This window comes from Cetorhinus maximus, chromosome 9 (genome assembly GCF_964194155.1).
Source record: "Cetorhinus maximus chromosome 9, sCetMax3.hap1.1, whole genome shotgun sequence".
Taxonomy (NCBI): domain Eukaryota; kingdom Metazoa; phylum Chordata; class Chondrichthyes; order Lamniformes; family Cetorhinidae; genus Cetorhinus; species Cetorhinus maximus.
The window spans coordinates 22,495,545-22,511,136 of record NC_135887.1 but is presented as its reverse complement, the minus strand read 5'-3'; the positions used below and the strand labels follow the sequence as shown (position 1 = coordinate 22,511,136).

At 45.6% G+C, this 15,592-nt stretch overlaps 1 protein-coding gene across 6 annotated transcripts in view; it reads left to right on the top strand.

Annotated features, from left to right (window-relative positions):
• The window catches only part of bcas3 (BCAS3 microtubule associated cell migration factor), a 1,018,944-nt gene that overhangs the window by 537,496 nt on the left and 465,856 nt on the right, over positions 1–15,592 (top strand). For all 6 annotated transcript variants that reach the window (XM_078548265.1, XM_078548260.1, XM_078548263.1 and 3 more), the window contains one exon: positions 12,062–12,227. In XM_078548265.1, coding sequence (XP_078404391.1) covers positions 12,062–12,227 — 166 coding nt within the window. The remainder of the gene's footprint in view (positions 1–12,061; positions 12,228–15,592) is intronic.

Genomic DNA, 15,592 nt, shown 5'->3' with positions numbered 1-15,592 from the left:
AGCACAAATGACCTTACAATATGTGAAATCTAAAATTCCTGGAAGTGCCAAGTCTACCTTTCAGAACAGGATTTTTAGCCTAAAGCAATTGTGTTGTATGCCAGTCATTTTTCTGGGCAGAATTTTCCCATCCTGCTGACAACGGGCTTCATGGTGGGCGAGAGCAGAGAATTTAGTGGAAGGCCAAAAATTGGAAAACCGCCAGCGTCAAAATAGTTTGTGATTCCCCTGATGGCTGGTTGGATATCCTGCTGAGCAGTGGAGTGAACGCCATTTGTGTTCATTACCATCTCGTCAATGCTCATTAAATTAGCTTCTCGCCGGAATCACATGACGTCTTCCAATCTTGCGTCATGCCAGTGGGAAATCGCAATGGTCTGAGTCTTGTTTGAAAAAAGGTGGCGAGCAAAGGCCGGACCTCACTTCGCTCGCAACTTCAAGGCAAGTGAAACACAAATAGCCTACCTTCCATAAGCGCTGCGCCGGTCTCATTGCGATGCCAGGGGAATGTCACACTGCTGGGGCTGTTGGGTTGGCCTGCTCCCGGTGATTGCCTCCATATTCACAAGGACACAAATGTGCAGTGGTACTCACATAGGCTGAGCATTCAGAAACCAGCATTTTGACTGAGGTGGGGTTGAGAGGTGGGTGGGGAAGGGGGAACACACCCGAGGGCAATGGGGAAGGAAGGCTTTGCAAGGATTTGGGAGTTTGGGGAAGGGGGAACACCAGGGAGGCAATGGAGAAGGAAGGCTTTGCAAGGGGTTGGGGGATGGGGGACACATGGGGGCAATGGGGAAGGATGGTTTTGCAAGGGGTTGAGGGGGGAAGGGGGCATGATGGATGGCAAAAGGGTATTAAGGCTTTGCAAGGAGGTGGAGGAGGAGGAATGATGGGAGGCAAAGGGTGGACCGAGGGTTGGGAAACTGGAGCCCAACAAGGGTAACTGAAACACTGACAAACAAAGAGGTGAAAGGGATACTACATGTATGAATGGGAGGGTTGCACGACTCTCAAATAGGAAAGTAGGGGGTTGTTAGTGTTCCATAAGAGGAATGGGTTGCACGCAGTTAACGACAGGGGGTGGTTGGGAAGGGAGAAGTGTAGTCTTCAGTCGTGAGGGCAATGGGGGAACTCTGTGAAAGTCAAAGTCCTTGGACTGGGGCTTGCAGTCAGGTGTCAGAGAGTAGAGACACTCCTGGGGCTCTGTGGAAAGCGGTCAAAGAGTAAAGACAGTCCTGGGGCTCTGTGGAAAGCAGTCAGAGAGCAGAGACAGTCATGGGGTGCAGCAGGCATGCTGCAGGAGTAATCATTGGGAGTACAGTGTACTCCCACTCCAGGGAGGGGCAAGGACTGTATACGCAGTAAGAATAATGCACAGCTTGGTGTGCAGGGCTGTCTCACAGTCGCTGTCCATGAGCTTGTTTGTCCCTGTACTGGGCTGCAGATGGGATGTTGATGGTAATAGGAGACATCTGCAGCCTGTATTCGGTGAACATATAATTAAGGGGGCGGATGGGTATGTAAAGTTTTCTTGGGGCATTCACCTCGGTAGGTGACCACAGCCTCCAGATGGGGAGGGTAGAGGTCCACAAGGGCATGGCTGCTGCAGTAGTGATGTGGTCAGGGAGGAGGGTAGGAATGTCCACCACAACAACTGTGAGCTACAGCATTATTGGAGGAGGCTTGAGAATTACAGGAGGGAGCTGTACCTTCGCATCGTGAGGTTCCTGGTAGATTTCTGGGACATGGACGATGAGTAGGTGTTATGTTCCTTCTATTGGGTCAGCGAACACAGTTGCATGTCTAGCTACTGATAAGTGAGCTGGTAATCAAGATGATGTAGATGAAGAGACCATCGTAAAATGAAGCACATGCTGTTTATTCACATAAGTAACGGAGCACTAACTGTCGTGTGCTTCTCAAACCAAAACCCATTCTAACACTACTGATCAACAATGTGGCCCATGCTACACAGCAATTGGGTAATACAATCATGGGGTCAATCTGCTTACATTCTCTTAAAGGTGTATTGCACCTCAGATTACCACATACCTCCCCCTTTACTTGAAGGAATAAGTTACAATCTTTACAATATATATACCTATTTACATAAATAAGCTATTTACAAATTCAGTCTCCCTGGACGCTTCTTCAAATGTGTCGAACGTCGTAGTTCTACAACTTCGGATGGTTTATCCGAGGCCTCCCACTCAGGAGCCATCTGTCCACTAGGCTCTCCAGTAGGAACCTGTAAGTTTGTTTCTTCAACTCTCTCCGGCTTAACGGATCCTACAGGTACTTCCAAATCAAGGGGAGTTCCTTTCACATGTGGTGTATACTCAAACGGGAACGCTTGGCGGATCCTTTCTTGTGGATATGTTTCCCTTTTCCTGAGGTGATCTATGTGTCTCCTAATTATCTGACCTTTGACCGATATGTGATAAGAAAGAGGTCCTACCACTGTACTAACTTCACCTGATAGCCATTTGGGCCCATCTCCAAAGTTCTTTGCAAAAACTGTGGCTCCAACAGTGAAGTTCCTTTCACGAATGTGGTAATTGTGTCCATTTTTCTGGGCCTCCTGACTTCTCTGTACCCTGCCCCCTAAATTCGGCCTTATGAGACTCAAACATGTCCGGAGATGTCTCTTCATTAATAACTCTGCGGGGGCAATGCCAGTGGTCGTGTGTGGCGTAGTCCTATAGTTGAATAAGAGGCATGATAATCTAGTTGCAATAGAGTCTCCATCCAGTTTTTTCACTCTGAACTTGAAGGTCAGAGGCTGCCCTCTTGGCCAACCCATTGGATGCAGGGTGGTATAGTGAGGTCTTAACATGTGTTATGCCATTGAAATTTGCAAATCTTTGGAATTCTCCGCTGGTGAATGCCGTTCCATTATCAGACACTATCATTTCCGGTAACCCGTGTATCACAAAACTCTGATGCAATCTGTCAATGGCGGTGGTAGATGTGGGTGATCTTACTTCATATACGTCCATCCACTTCGAGTGAGCATCTATGATCAGGAGTAACATTGTGCCCAAAAAGGGCCCCATGTAGTGAAAGTGGAAGTGGACCCATGACTTTCCAGGCCATTCCCAGGGATGCAATGGAGCCAAAGGGGGAAATTTCTGTACCTGTTGGCACTGCACGCAGCTGTTGACTAAGTTTCTGATTTCTGTATCCATCCCTGTCCACCATAAGTAGCTGCACACCAACATTTTCATTCTAGAGATGCTGGGGTGAGCACTATGCAATTCGGTCAGTAATGGTTTTCTTCCTCTCAGAGGCACAATAACTCTTGCTCCCCACAGCAAAATGCCATCTTGGCAGGTGAGCTCATATCTCTTATTAATAAAGGGCTTCATTACGTCAGACTTTGGCTCATTAGATCATCCCTGTAGGACTTGTTCCCTTACATGAGACAAAACTGGATTGTGATCTGTCCACTCCTTTATGCGTTTGGCATGTACTGGTGACAAATCCAGAAAGTTTAATAACAAGACAAGCTTTTGGGGAATTGGGATGTTCACGTTGCTGTCCTTAAGAGGTAATCAGCTCAGTATGTCGGCATTTGCAATCTGGCTAACTGGCTGGTGGATAAAAGTATATTTGTAAGCAGCTAGAAACAGTGCCCAACTTTGGATGTGTGCAGAGGCAATTGGGGGTATTGCCCTGTCTTCGCCGAACAAGCCAAGTAGTGGCTTGTGGTCGGATACAATGGTAAAGTGGCGACCATGGATGTATTGGTGGAACTTCCTAATGCCAAATATAATGGATAAGCCTTCTTTCTCAATTTGTGAGTATTGTTGTTCTGCAACACTGAGTGTTCTTGAGACGTAACCAATGGACCATTCAGAGTCATCCGCCATCCGGTGGGAGAGTATTGCCCCAACTCCGTAAGGGGATAAATCGCAGGTCAAAATGAATTCTTTCTTTGGGTCAAAATGTACCAACAGGACCGATGAATGTAGCAACAGCTTTACCATCATAAAAGCCTCTTGTTGTGGAGCTTGCCAAGACCACCTGTGGTGTTTCTTGAGCAAACCATATAATGGAGCCACTACTGTTGACAAATCTGGGAGAAGACAGCCATAATAATTAATCATTCCCAAGAAGGACTTGAGTTCTGTGACGTTTTTCGATGCTGGTGCCTCACAAGCAGCTCTCACCTTTTCTTCTACTGTGTGAAAGCCCTGCGAGTCAACCCTATGGCCCAGGTAGACCACTTCTTTTGCTTGGAAGATACATTTTCTCTTTTCAAATGTATTCCTGCTTGTGAGAAATGCTTCAACACCTCTTCCAGGTTAGCCAGGTGTTGTTCAGCAGTTAGTCCTGTTACTAGGACATCATCGAGATAAACCACAACATGGGGCAGCCCTTGAAGTAAATTTTCCATAATTCATTGGAAAATGACAGATGCCGATGAGACTCCGAAGGGTAACCGGGCATATTGGTATAAACCCCTATGTGTGTTGATAGTCACAAGGTCCCAAGAGGCCTTTTCTAGCTTGACTTGCTGGTAAGCATGGCCTATGTCGAGCTTCGTATATGCGATTCCCCCTGCCAGCTTGAAGTAAAATTCATCAATTTTCAGTATAGGATGCCTGTCTAGACTGACTGCTCTGTTAACAGTCATCTTGTAGTCCCTGCAAATTCATACACTCTGGTCAGGCTTTAGTACTGGAACTATGGGTGCTGCCCATTCAGAAAATTGTACGGGATGTAAGACTCACAACCTTTCCAGCCTGTCTAATTCGACATAAACTTTTTCTCACAATGCAAAGGGTACTGGCCTCGCCTTCATGAATCTTGGGGTTGCCCCAGGATCAACATGGATTTTAGCTTGCAACCCCTGAATCTATCCAAGCTCATCCCTGAAAACGGAGGCATATTCCTGTAATCGTTCTTGCAAATTTTTCATCCTGAGTTGAAAAATCTTGGTTCACTTCAACTTTATTTCCTTAAGTCAGTTCCGACCAAGTAGACTTGGACTCTCCCCTGCTACCACTATTAGGGATAGATGAACAGACTGATTTCCATACTGTACTGGAACCTTGCATATACCTCTTACTCGTATATCTTGACCAGTATAGGTCTTTAACTTAGCATCTGAATTTTCCAGATTTAATGGACCACCTCCTCCATTTAGATATTTGAATGTATGTTCCCTGATGACTGTCGTGGATGTCCCTGTGTCCACCTCCATTTGGATAGGTTTCTTGTTGACTTTCACTGTCACACAGATTGGCTTTGTTTTACCCATTTTTAAGTTGTATAGAGAGTAAATATCTGACTCCGTTTCTTCTGGTTCCTCTATTATGTTGATTTCACGATTTTTAACTTTTTGCTTAAAGTTTTGTCTTAATCTGTCTTTACAATGTTGCCTAATATGTCCGTTACGATGGCAGAAGAAACATTCAATTCTTTTAAATTGTCGTTTGTTTGCAGGCTGTCTGTTTCCATTTCTGTCATTATTATTGTAAGTTTTCTCTGTTAAACCATTGCTTTTTGCTGGTCTGTTAACGCTGGCTGTTTCCTGCCTTTCCGCAGAGCCCTGCGCTTTCACGCCATTTCTAACCGGTGTTTCCCTCCCGGCGTGAAGGGTGGTGCCATTTTGTGCTCCTTTGATTGCTCCTGAGTCCCCAACTGCGGTCTCCATTGCGAGTGCCAACTCCAGCACCTTGCTGAAGCCTAAATTCGTTTCTGACAACAACCATTTTTGAATGGCATCTTCATTAATCCCACGTACTAATCAGTCTCTTAACATGTTGTTAATCAACACCCCGAACTCACAATGCTGTGTCAATTGTTTTAAGGCTGCTACATAGCAAGCGACTGTCTCTCCAGGGGTGCGACACCTCGAATTAAATTTAAAACGCTGCGTTGTTACCAAGAGTTTCGGCTGAAAGTGGCCTTTCACAAGATTTATCAACTGATCAAAGCTCTTGGAATCTGGGGTGTTGGGTGCCATTAGACTACGAATTAGGCCGTATGTTTTACTGCCACAAGTCGATAAAGGATCGCTCGCCTCTTCTCCTCCCCCAATATGTCATTGGCCAAAAAGAAGAATGCAAGGCATTCGATGTACTGTGACCAGTCATCAGTGGTTTGATCAAACAGTTCGATACAGCCAAACTGTGGCATACTGGAGGGAAATAACTCCGACGACTATGATAAAGGCTGTATTTACAATCACCTGCAAGGTACGACTGATTTGCTTCATTTAATTCCTGCGGCTTTCCTTGGTTTCATGAACTGGTTGCGTTTTGTCTCATCGCCAGTTTTTATGTTCCTTCTATCGGGTCGCTTGTTCAGCGAACACAGTTACACGCCTATCTACTGATAAGTGAGTTGGTAATCATGATAATGTAGATGAAGAGACCATTGCAAAATGAAGCACCTGCTGTTTATTCACATAAGTAACAAAGCACTAACTAACACGTGTGCTTCTCAAACCAAAACCCATTCTAACACTGCTGATTAACAATGTAGCCCATGCTACACAGCAATTGGGTAATACAATCACATGGTCAATCTGCTTACATTCTATTAAAGGTGTATTGCACCTCAGATTACCATAGTAGAGGAGAGTCAAAGCTCATTTTGAAATAGTAGTGCCGAACCACCATCTTTCTCTTTCAGAGTTATGGCGCAGTTATAAATTGAAAGTAGAAGTGATTCTGAATGGAAGGTGTCTGAGGCTGTGTGGGAGGAGCACATTGCTGGAGTAAGGGGCCCTTTCTGGGGATGTCCTCTTGTTGGTGCTGCAAGAGTGAACTGGAGTCATATTACAGAGAAAGGAGGAAGAACTCCTAGCGAAGAAAGCCATTGGAAGCCAATGCCTTTATTAGCGCTGTAACAGGGATACTCAGAAGTCAATGGCTTAACATCACATTCGCTGCATATCAGCATTAACACATTAGAATGTGAAATTTGGGAATGCAGGCAATTGTTAAGGAGGCACAGGTGCAGCATCTATGGCATTCCATTAGTGGAGGCCAGTCATGTGTTCTCCAGAATTGGCATTCATAATGGGCCAAAGGGCATTCAGTCATTAATCATAAGCAACTTAATTTTAATTAGAGTGCCAGATCAGAGATTGGCACACTGAGCCAGGATAGGTAGCACTTGTCATTCAAACCTTCTCATAGCAATGAAGAATTCAGTTGTTACATTTCTGGGATGGCATCTTGGCCACCTCAGTGTGGGTGATAGTGCCTCAAAGACAAGGCAGCATCAGCAACAATGCAAGTAAGGCAGAAACCACTATAGATTATTACAGTTGTTATAGGTAACAGTTTATGAGCTTCACTATCTTGACCCGTGAATCATTAATGTTTCAATGTTTCATTTCAGAGAGAAGCTAAAAGCAGGGCTCAATGCTGCATTTTTGAGGGTCCTAGTGCAATGGAGGAGGCGAAGGAGGAAGAAGCAATGCAAAACGCAATTCCAGGAGGAGGGCAGCCTGAGGTTCAAGGTCAAGGGGAACCAGAGCAAGAACAAGAGGGTCAGGAGGAGAGACCCAAACACAGAGGCAACTCACCAGACCTAGGTTATACTGAAGAAGACTCTCCTATTTACAAATGAGTGAAAGACAATGTCTGTAAGAGACAGTCTCTGGTCTGGCATTCTAATTAACATTAAGTTGCTGATCGGATGCTCTTTCACCCGTTATGAATGCAAGTTCTGGAGAGTGCATGTCTGGCCTCCATTATTAAAATGCAATAGATGCTGCACCTGTGCCTCGTTACCAATTGCCTGCATTCCCAAATGTTACATTTCGATGCTGATATGCAGCGAATGTGATGTGTCTGCGGTTGTCCCGAGCTATGGTAGATCACATCTGCCAATTCTTTGTGGAGACCTGATGCCCCCTGCCAGGCTCAATTTCTTTGCCTGTGGGTTATTCCAGGGATCCACAGGTGACCCGTGTGTCCACAACACATTGGTGCATTAAGGAGGTCACAGATGCCCTTTATAGCAAGGCACATCATCATGTGAGGTTTACTCTGGATGAAGATAGCCAGGCTGCGAAATTCACTGGCTTCGCAGCTAACACAGGTTTCCCAAGAGTGCAGCTTGCAATTGACTGCACCCTTGTGGCTTTAAAGGCTCTGTGGCAGCAGCCCCTAATGCTTATAAATCGCAAAGGCCATTCCATCAATGTTCAACTGGCATGTGATAATTTTTTTCATTCGTGGGATGTGGGCACTGCTGACTAGGCATCGCTGGCTAGGCTAACATTTATTGCCCATCCCTAATTGCCCTTCTTCAGAGGACATTTAGGAGTCAACCACATGTAGGCCAGGCTAGATAAGGACGGCAGATCTCCTTCCCCAAAAGGCATTAGTGAACCAGATGGGTTTTTACAACAATCAACAATGGTTTCATGGTCATCATTAGACTTTTTAATTCCAGATTTTTATTGAATTCAAATTCCACCATCTGCCATAGTGGGTTTCGAACCTGGCTTCCCAGAGCATTACCCTCGGCCTGTGGATTACTAGTACAGCGACAATACCACTACGCCATTGCCTCCCCTTAATTGGAAACATATTATGCACATTTGTGCCAAGTATATCTTGAGTCACTCCCAGGTGCCTGAGATTTTCGAAGAACATCTGCAGGGATGGCTGCTTGGGGATAAGGGGTACCCACTGAAATGCTGGCTGATGACACTGGTATGTCACCCTCAGAGTCGTTCCAAAGAGAGGTACAATGCTGCTCACAGCTCCACACGTTCCCGAATCGAGCAGACCATTAGGATTCTGAAGGTGTATTTCAGATGTTTGGACCGCTGAGGTGGCACACTACAATACACTCCCGATGGAGTTTCACGCATCATCCCTGTGTGTTGCGCCCAACCTGCCACTGCAAAGAGGTGATCGCTTGCCAGAGTGTAAAATGGAGGAGGATGCGAGCACTTCAGAGGTTGAAGAGCTGGAGGCCCAGGAACATCAAGTGGGTGATGAGGGTCAGTTTGAAGGTGGCGACGTAGGAAGCAAGATGTGGGAGATGTGCCCATGACACTTTAATCGCTGCCAGATTCCAGGAGGAGTAAAGTGAAGGCAAAGGGAGATGGCCACATTTTTCCTGGCCCTGAATACCATTCCCCTCCATCTCAAGGGATTTCCAACCATTTGAATCGAAAACGAGTCCAGCATTCACATTTGCACCTTCTGGCCTCATGATTCACCAGGCCATGATCTCTACAAAGGTCCACGGTGCCTTCTTTATGCGTTTTCCCAGGGAAGTGAGAGTCCATTCAACAACGAGAGCAATGTGAGAAGTGACTTGATGCAGTCCTCGCCACATAATTAAGAAACTACAGTGAACAGTGAGATGAGGACATGGTGAGGGATCTCCCCCTCCTGTCCATGTCTTGTGCTTTGCTTCTACCATCAAGGAGACACAAGTGTCGCTAATCAATCCAGGCTGATGTGCCGCCCTCACACAATAGTCTTTGTGAGGAAGAAGGATTAGAAGTGCATAAATCCCAAACTTCTAATAAAGATTTTAACACATCTCCCTGACATCACACAAGGGTGGGAGACTATCTTCAGTGAGGTTGACATCACAGGAACGTGAATCTCACAGAGGAGACTAGCCCTGAGTGGGAGGATGGATAAACCTCAAAATACATAATCACAATGGCCAAGTTGACCAAGCCATTCACATAAACATCAAGTGTATTTACAAAAGTGTAACATTTCATTGGTAGCACACTCGTGACACAAAACTGATTTCAAAATTTCTTAATTTTCCTAACCCTACCACTACACCTGTGTATGCAGCCCTGACATCTGCAGCAGAGGAGGAGGCAGCCTGCTGACTGCTACGTCCTGATGTCTGTGATGACCTTGGCAGACATCTTCTGGTGGTCCGAGGCCTAGAGGGCACCAGCCTGATAAGGGCCTCGTGCTCAAGGGCAGATGCACCCTCCTCAGACTGAGCTGGAGTGGATGGGTTCATCGGCAGAGGGGACTCTGACCTGCTGGTTATCCTTGGAGTGTCCTAAGAGGAGGCCCCAGGATATCCAGCTGACACTCATCCTCCCTGTGAGTGTCCAAGGGCCCCACCCTGCCTCCTTTGGGAGAAAGTGCACCTGGAGAGAGGTCAAGGTACCTTGTCCCCCTGTTGCCTACATTTTGATGGCGCCCACCAGGTGTCTGGCCATGGACTCCAGGGCCAACAGCAAATCCAGCAAAATCTGCTTTACCAAGCTATCCATGGTGGTCACCAACCTTCCCATGGTGACCTCAAGCCACTGGCATGTTGGAGCCACAACATCAGACAGAGCTATGGACAGACTCCTCCATCCTTCGCTCAAGTCTGCTGAGTGACTGCCGAATCTCTGCCTGATGTTCTGCTGCCTGTTGTTGCATCTCCAGAATTGAGCTGGCAGCCGCTCACAGGGGTTCATCATTTGACTCTGATTGAGCAGGTGGCTGGTCTCCAGCTGCCCTCCAAGTGCCGGAGACCTGGGCTGTCCCTGTCTCTGACTGCTGCGGGGACGTGTCAGTGAGGTGTTCCCCAGTAGGTGAGCCCGAGCCTAACCTGGAACTACGCCCCACTGAAGTGTGTGTCTCTGCGCTGGTGGAGGGTGCGGGTGAGCCCTGTGACAGTTCTTCCTCAGCTTCCTCTTGGACGTGATCTGGAGGCTCAGACTTATGGTGGGCTGCCTTGTGGGCCTTGATCTGCTGGTGCCTACAAGATCAAGAATAGAGTTTTAGTTCATGAGCATGAGGAATATAAGACTATATGTCAATCACTGTGATTGTCAGGATGTGATGAACTGATGGAGGTCTGATCCATACTAGGTTGCTGAGACAATCCAACCTCCCCTTCCCCACAGGAGTGATCCCTGTCCTCTCCAGCGATCTCGGCTGCAGCCTCCTCGAACTCACTGAGGGCAATGATGTTGGCCGTGCCCCCCACTCAGGTCTGCACCCTTTCCCTTCTGTTGTGTGCAAGCTTGCCCTTGATGAAGACAAAAGAGAAGCATGTGATGAGAAGGGATAGAGCATAGTTTGGGAAACATACATGCCCCCTGCGTGGGGTGAGCCCTTCCCAGCAGGTCTGAGGATGGAGAGCACGCGCATGATAGATGGGATGGTGGTGATGTGAAAGGTTCCGTTAGTCAATCAGTGGTGATATGTGTCCCTTGCTAATGGTTGTGTGAGATCCCTGAGGAGAGTAGCCCTTTGAGTACATGATGCTATGATGAAGGTTTGATATTGGAGGGAGCTGAAGGGTGACTTACCCTGGCGCAACGGATGAGATCATTCATCACCTTCCTGCACTGGATTTTGTTTCAAGCACACTTGCCAGCCGCGTTGACCTCCTTTGCTATGGCTTTCCAGGCCAGAGAGGTGAGGTTGGTGTGCTTCCTGGAACTGTCCTTGGGATACAGGACATCCCTATGCGCCTGGACTCCTCTGATCAAGGCCTCGAGGGCCAGGGGGGATGAAGTGGGGTGCTGCTGCCTTCTTTTGGCTTGCACCCTCCTTTTGGCTCAACGACATCTCCTAATGGTCTCCTAAAGACAGGTGGGTTGGAGAGAGTGAGATGTGTGCGCTCTAGTGGCATTTAAATATGGCGCCTGGACTTTTGATCTTGCCGGGCCAGATGATGTGGAGAGATATTCACCAGTACGTAATTAATGAGCTTCCAAGTGTGGAATCAATCGCAATTTCCCACCCGCCACCACACTTAGTTCAGATTCCAACTTGTGTCTGATATCTTGTTAGGCAGTTAGATTCAGGAATAAAAAACAAAATTGCCAGAAATACTCAGCGTGTAAGGCAACATCTGTGGAAAGAAACAGAATTAATGTTTCAGGTCAAGATGACCCTTCTTCAGAATTTCCAGCATTTTTTGTTTTTATTTCAGATTTCTAGCATCTACAGTATTTTGTTTTGAGTTAAATTCAGGTATCCATCAGAGCTGAAATTTAACCACATGACTCTAGACATTCACAATGTACATATGTCGTTATAATTATTTTACCACTGCTTTTAATATTTCAAAGCTTGTGCATCTATTCTGTCCTCAGATCAATCAAAACAGTCGGTCGTGGATTCCCTGTTCATTATTAGTTGCTATGGTAATCTGGTGGAGCACACGATTGAGCCACGGCCCGTTAACACTGTGCAAAAGATCAACGATGATACTCAGCTGGAGCTATTAACGTCTCCCCGAGCTAGTTGGTCACTAGCCAGGTAAGATGTTCAGACACTCCATGAACGGGTCTGCAATAGCAGGGCCTGACCTACAATTGTTTAGGTATTTTGTTCTTATAAATCTGTAACTTGCAATAATTGTAAAGTTTTGCAGCCACCTGACTACAAGTGTCACTTGCAATATTTAAGATGCTTCTGTCAAATGGTTTTAAAAGTTATATTTTCATGAAGAAGTTCCTTATGAAGGCTGCCCCTTTGACATAGCAAGTTGGTAGACGTGGAAGGGCCAATATTAAAGCATGGAGTATGCGTTCAAGATAGTAACTCAGCCTGGTGAAAGTTATGAATTGATGTTCAGTCATGATTGATTTATTATTTACACAAACCAACTGGACTACAGAATCTGAAGTACAGTATCAAAGTTTGCCGATGATATCAAATTGACACCAAATTCTGAAGACGACGATAACACGCTTGCAGAATGAGCATGTAGATAAAATGCATTTCATTATAGATAAGTTTGAGGTGCTGCATTTTTGCAGGAAGAATAAGGGGGCCATCTTGTACAATAAGAGCCTAAAGAGGAGCAAAGGGGTACAGATTCACAAAATCGTTAAAAGTTGCGACGCAGGTTAACAAAGCCATAAAAATTACTAACAATGCTCTGAGGTTCATTTCTAGAGGAATAGAATTCAAAAGCAGAGAAGTTATATTAAACATATTGCAGAATTTTCAAAGGCGGGACTGGAGGCAGGAGGACTGGAAAATTGGCCTTTGAGAATGGCATGCCAGTTTGCTAGCAAGTTCTCACCCCTGGCCCATTTTGGTAGAGGTAGGTTTGGGGAGGGTGGGTGGGAATGACGCCCACAAGCAGCAGTTAGCCATTAAGGCAATTAAATGGCCTATTAAAGCCAGTGTTCTGAGGCTAACTGGAATTTTCCAGTTGGTCGGCAGGCCCCTTACAATGACTGCAGTCCGACTGATGCATGGAGGCATGCTCCCACAGCAGACTGGAGGATCAACATGACAGCATCACTTTAAATCCTCTGCAGCCAATATACCATGACGGTCATAGCTATGTGAACTGGCCACAGCTGCAACCACAGGTCACACAAATGTAACCACTTTTTGTTTTGAAAATGATGAAGTGTGCTCCTCCATTTTACACCCTCTCTCTTCTACATATGTTGGAAGTGTCCAACTTTGATGGTGGGCTGCTGCTCTCTCTGTGCTGGAGGGCCTCCTATTGGCTTGCCTGCATATGGACCCCACCCTCCATCCTTAATTGGAAGGCAAGTGTGCTCTCTGGCCTCTGACTGGATTTCTTTAAAATCACATCTCTTCTCACATGCTGAAAATATTCCCAACGTCAGGGACCTGACCCCAAAATGAAAATTCAGCCGATAGAATGTTGGTTAGATTACGCTGAGAGAATTGTCTTCAGTTCTAGTCACCGTATTATAAAAATGATAGGCACTGAGGAAGTTGCCAAAAATATTTGTAAGCTTGATACCAGGATTGGGAGGTGATAACTGAACAAGCTGAGACAGTTTCCGACAGTTTCCTCTAAGAAGGGGAGGCTGAGGCTTGAACTGATTGGGGTCTTTAAAATTTGAAGGGGCTTGATTGGGTAGATAATGAGATGTTTTCACTTGTGGGGAAATCCAAACTAGGGGACATGAATATAAGATAGTCACTAATACATTCAATAAGGAATGCAGAAGAAACTTCTTTACCCAGCAAATGGTTAGAATGTGGAACTTTCTACCACATGGTTTAGGGCAGAAACTTATCTAGCTTCCCCTTAAATGCATCTAAGTACCTAAAGAAGAAAGAAATAGAATGATATGCTAATAGGGTTAGATGAGGTAAGGAGGAGGACTCGTGTGGAGCATAAACACTGGCAGGGACCAGTTGGACCGAATGGCCTGTTTCTGTACGTTGTATGTAATGGGCAGGGGCCTGGGCTAACTCTTCGGCCACAAGATGGACTTGCAGGCCTGACCTGCTTACGCTGTGTCAGCCTCCCGCCCATTCTAGGAAGCATAAGTGGAGGCGAGCAGGAGTGGGATCTCGGGCAGCAGGAGACCTCTTCAGGAGAACACGAGAATAATTTGTGAATATTGCAAAAGATGACTCGTGTAAAGTAGTCAAAGGCAGGTTAGGAATATGTCAGGATGTTAACCTTCACAAAGGTAGTAAGCAGTGGACTCCAGGGTGAAGTGTTGGAATTAAAAACCCATTAGAATCATTTAAAAAAATTAAATGTTCAAGTGGGGGGAGTATAGGGTTTTGCTACCTCCATGAACTAAGCTGTGACGGACAGCCTTCCTCATCTGTAATTGATGTATGACATAATTCAGCAGAGACTAGGAATTGAATGTAAGAATGGATAGCTCAGTATCACACTATTGTTACATTTGTCCACTCAGGTAGCAGGATATTTTTTATTAAATTCTAATCTTGTCCACTTAATTGTAATGCTTCACTGCGAGCTGTAGATGGGCCCGATCTCCGTATTGGGTGGGGAGTTCAGGGTAGAAGCTTTGGAGATATATGGCAATAAAGCTTCAAGTGGCTTAGGACTAAAGGGTTAGTTAAGTACAACAATAGTTATAATAAACATGAACTGCAATCAGTAAAGAAACTTTTAACCCAAGATTTGAGTATCAGAGCCATGGTAAAGCAATGATGCAACAAAGCTTCCAGTTTCTGTTAATGAAAATCTCAAAAACCATTTTTATGAGCTGAACCCTTTGAATCTCATTGACAGTCATTAAATTCATTCACTGCTTGTGATCATTATACCCGAGCTTTGCAATTACCGAACAACAATCACCTAGGATGTCATGCGTTTTAATGGCGAGACAATGGAAGACAAGGTCAGCTTGAAAGTCACTACCTACGTCTTCCCTTTAATGAGCTTCACAGAGAAGCAGAATTCATTAGGAATAGCCCTTGGTATCCATTTGAGGTTTGTTTTACTTTGTAGTCTCTATAAACTATATATAGATTTATTTAAAAAGCAAATGAATTGCCAGCAGCTTCCAGTCTCCTGTCTTGATAATGTTGACTCCTGCTGGGGTACAGTTTCTTGAGGCACCCCAGCCATCCTCTGGATCTCGCTCAAACAGCCGTTCTTCATGTGTGATACCAGAGAGGGAGCAGCAACAGATTATTCAATGACGGGGTGGGCAGTGGAGGGGGGACGTCATAGCCAGCTTCTCCCAGATGTGCTGGCCAATATTTATCCCTTAACCAACAGCAGTAAAACAATGTAACTGGTCATTTTCATTTTATTGTTCGTAGGAGCTTGCTGTACAGATTGGCTGAAACATTTCCTACATTACTGCCACGGCTATACTTCAGAAAGTGTATCATTGGCCATAAAGTGCTTTAGGGCA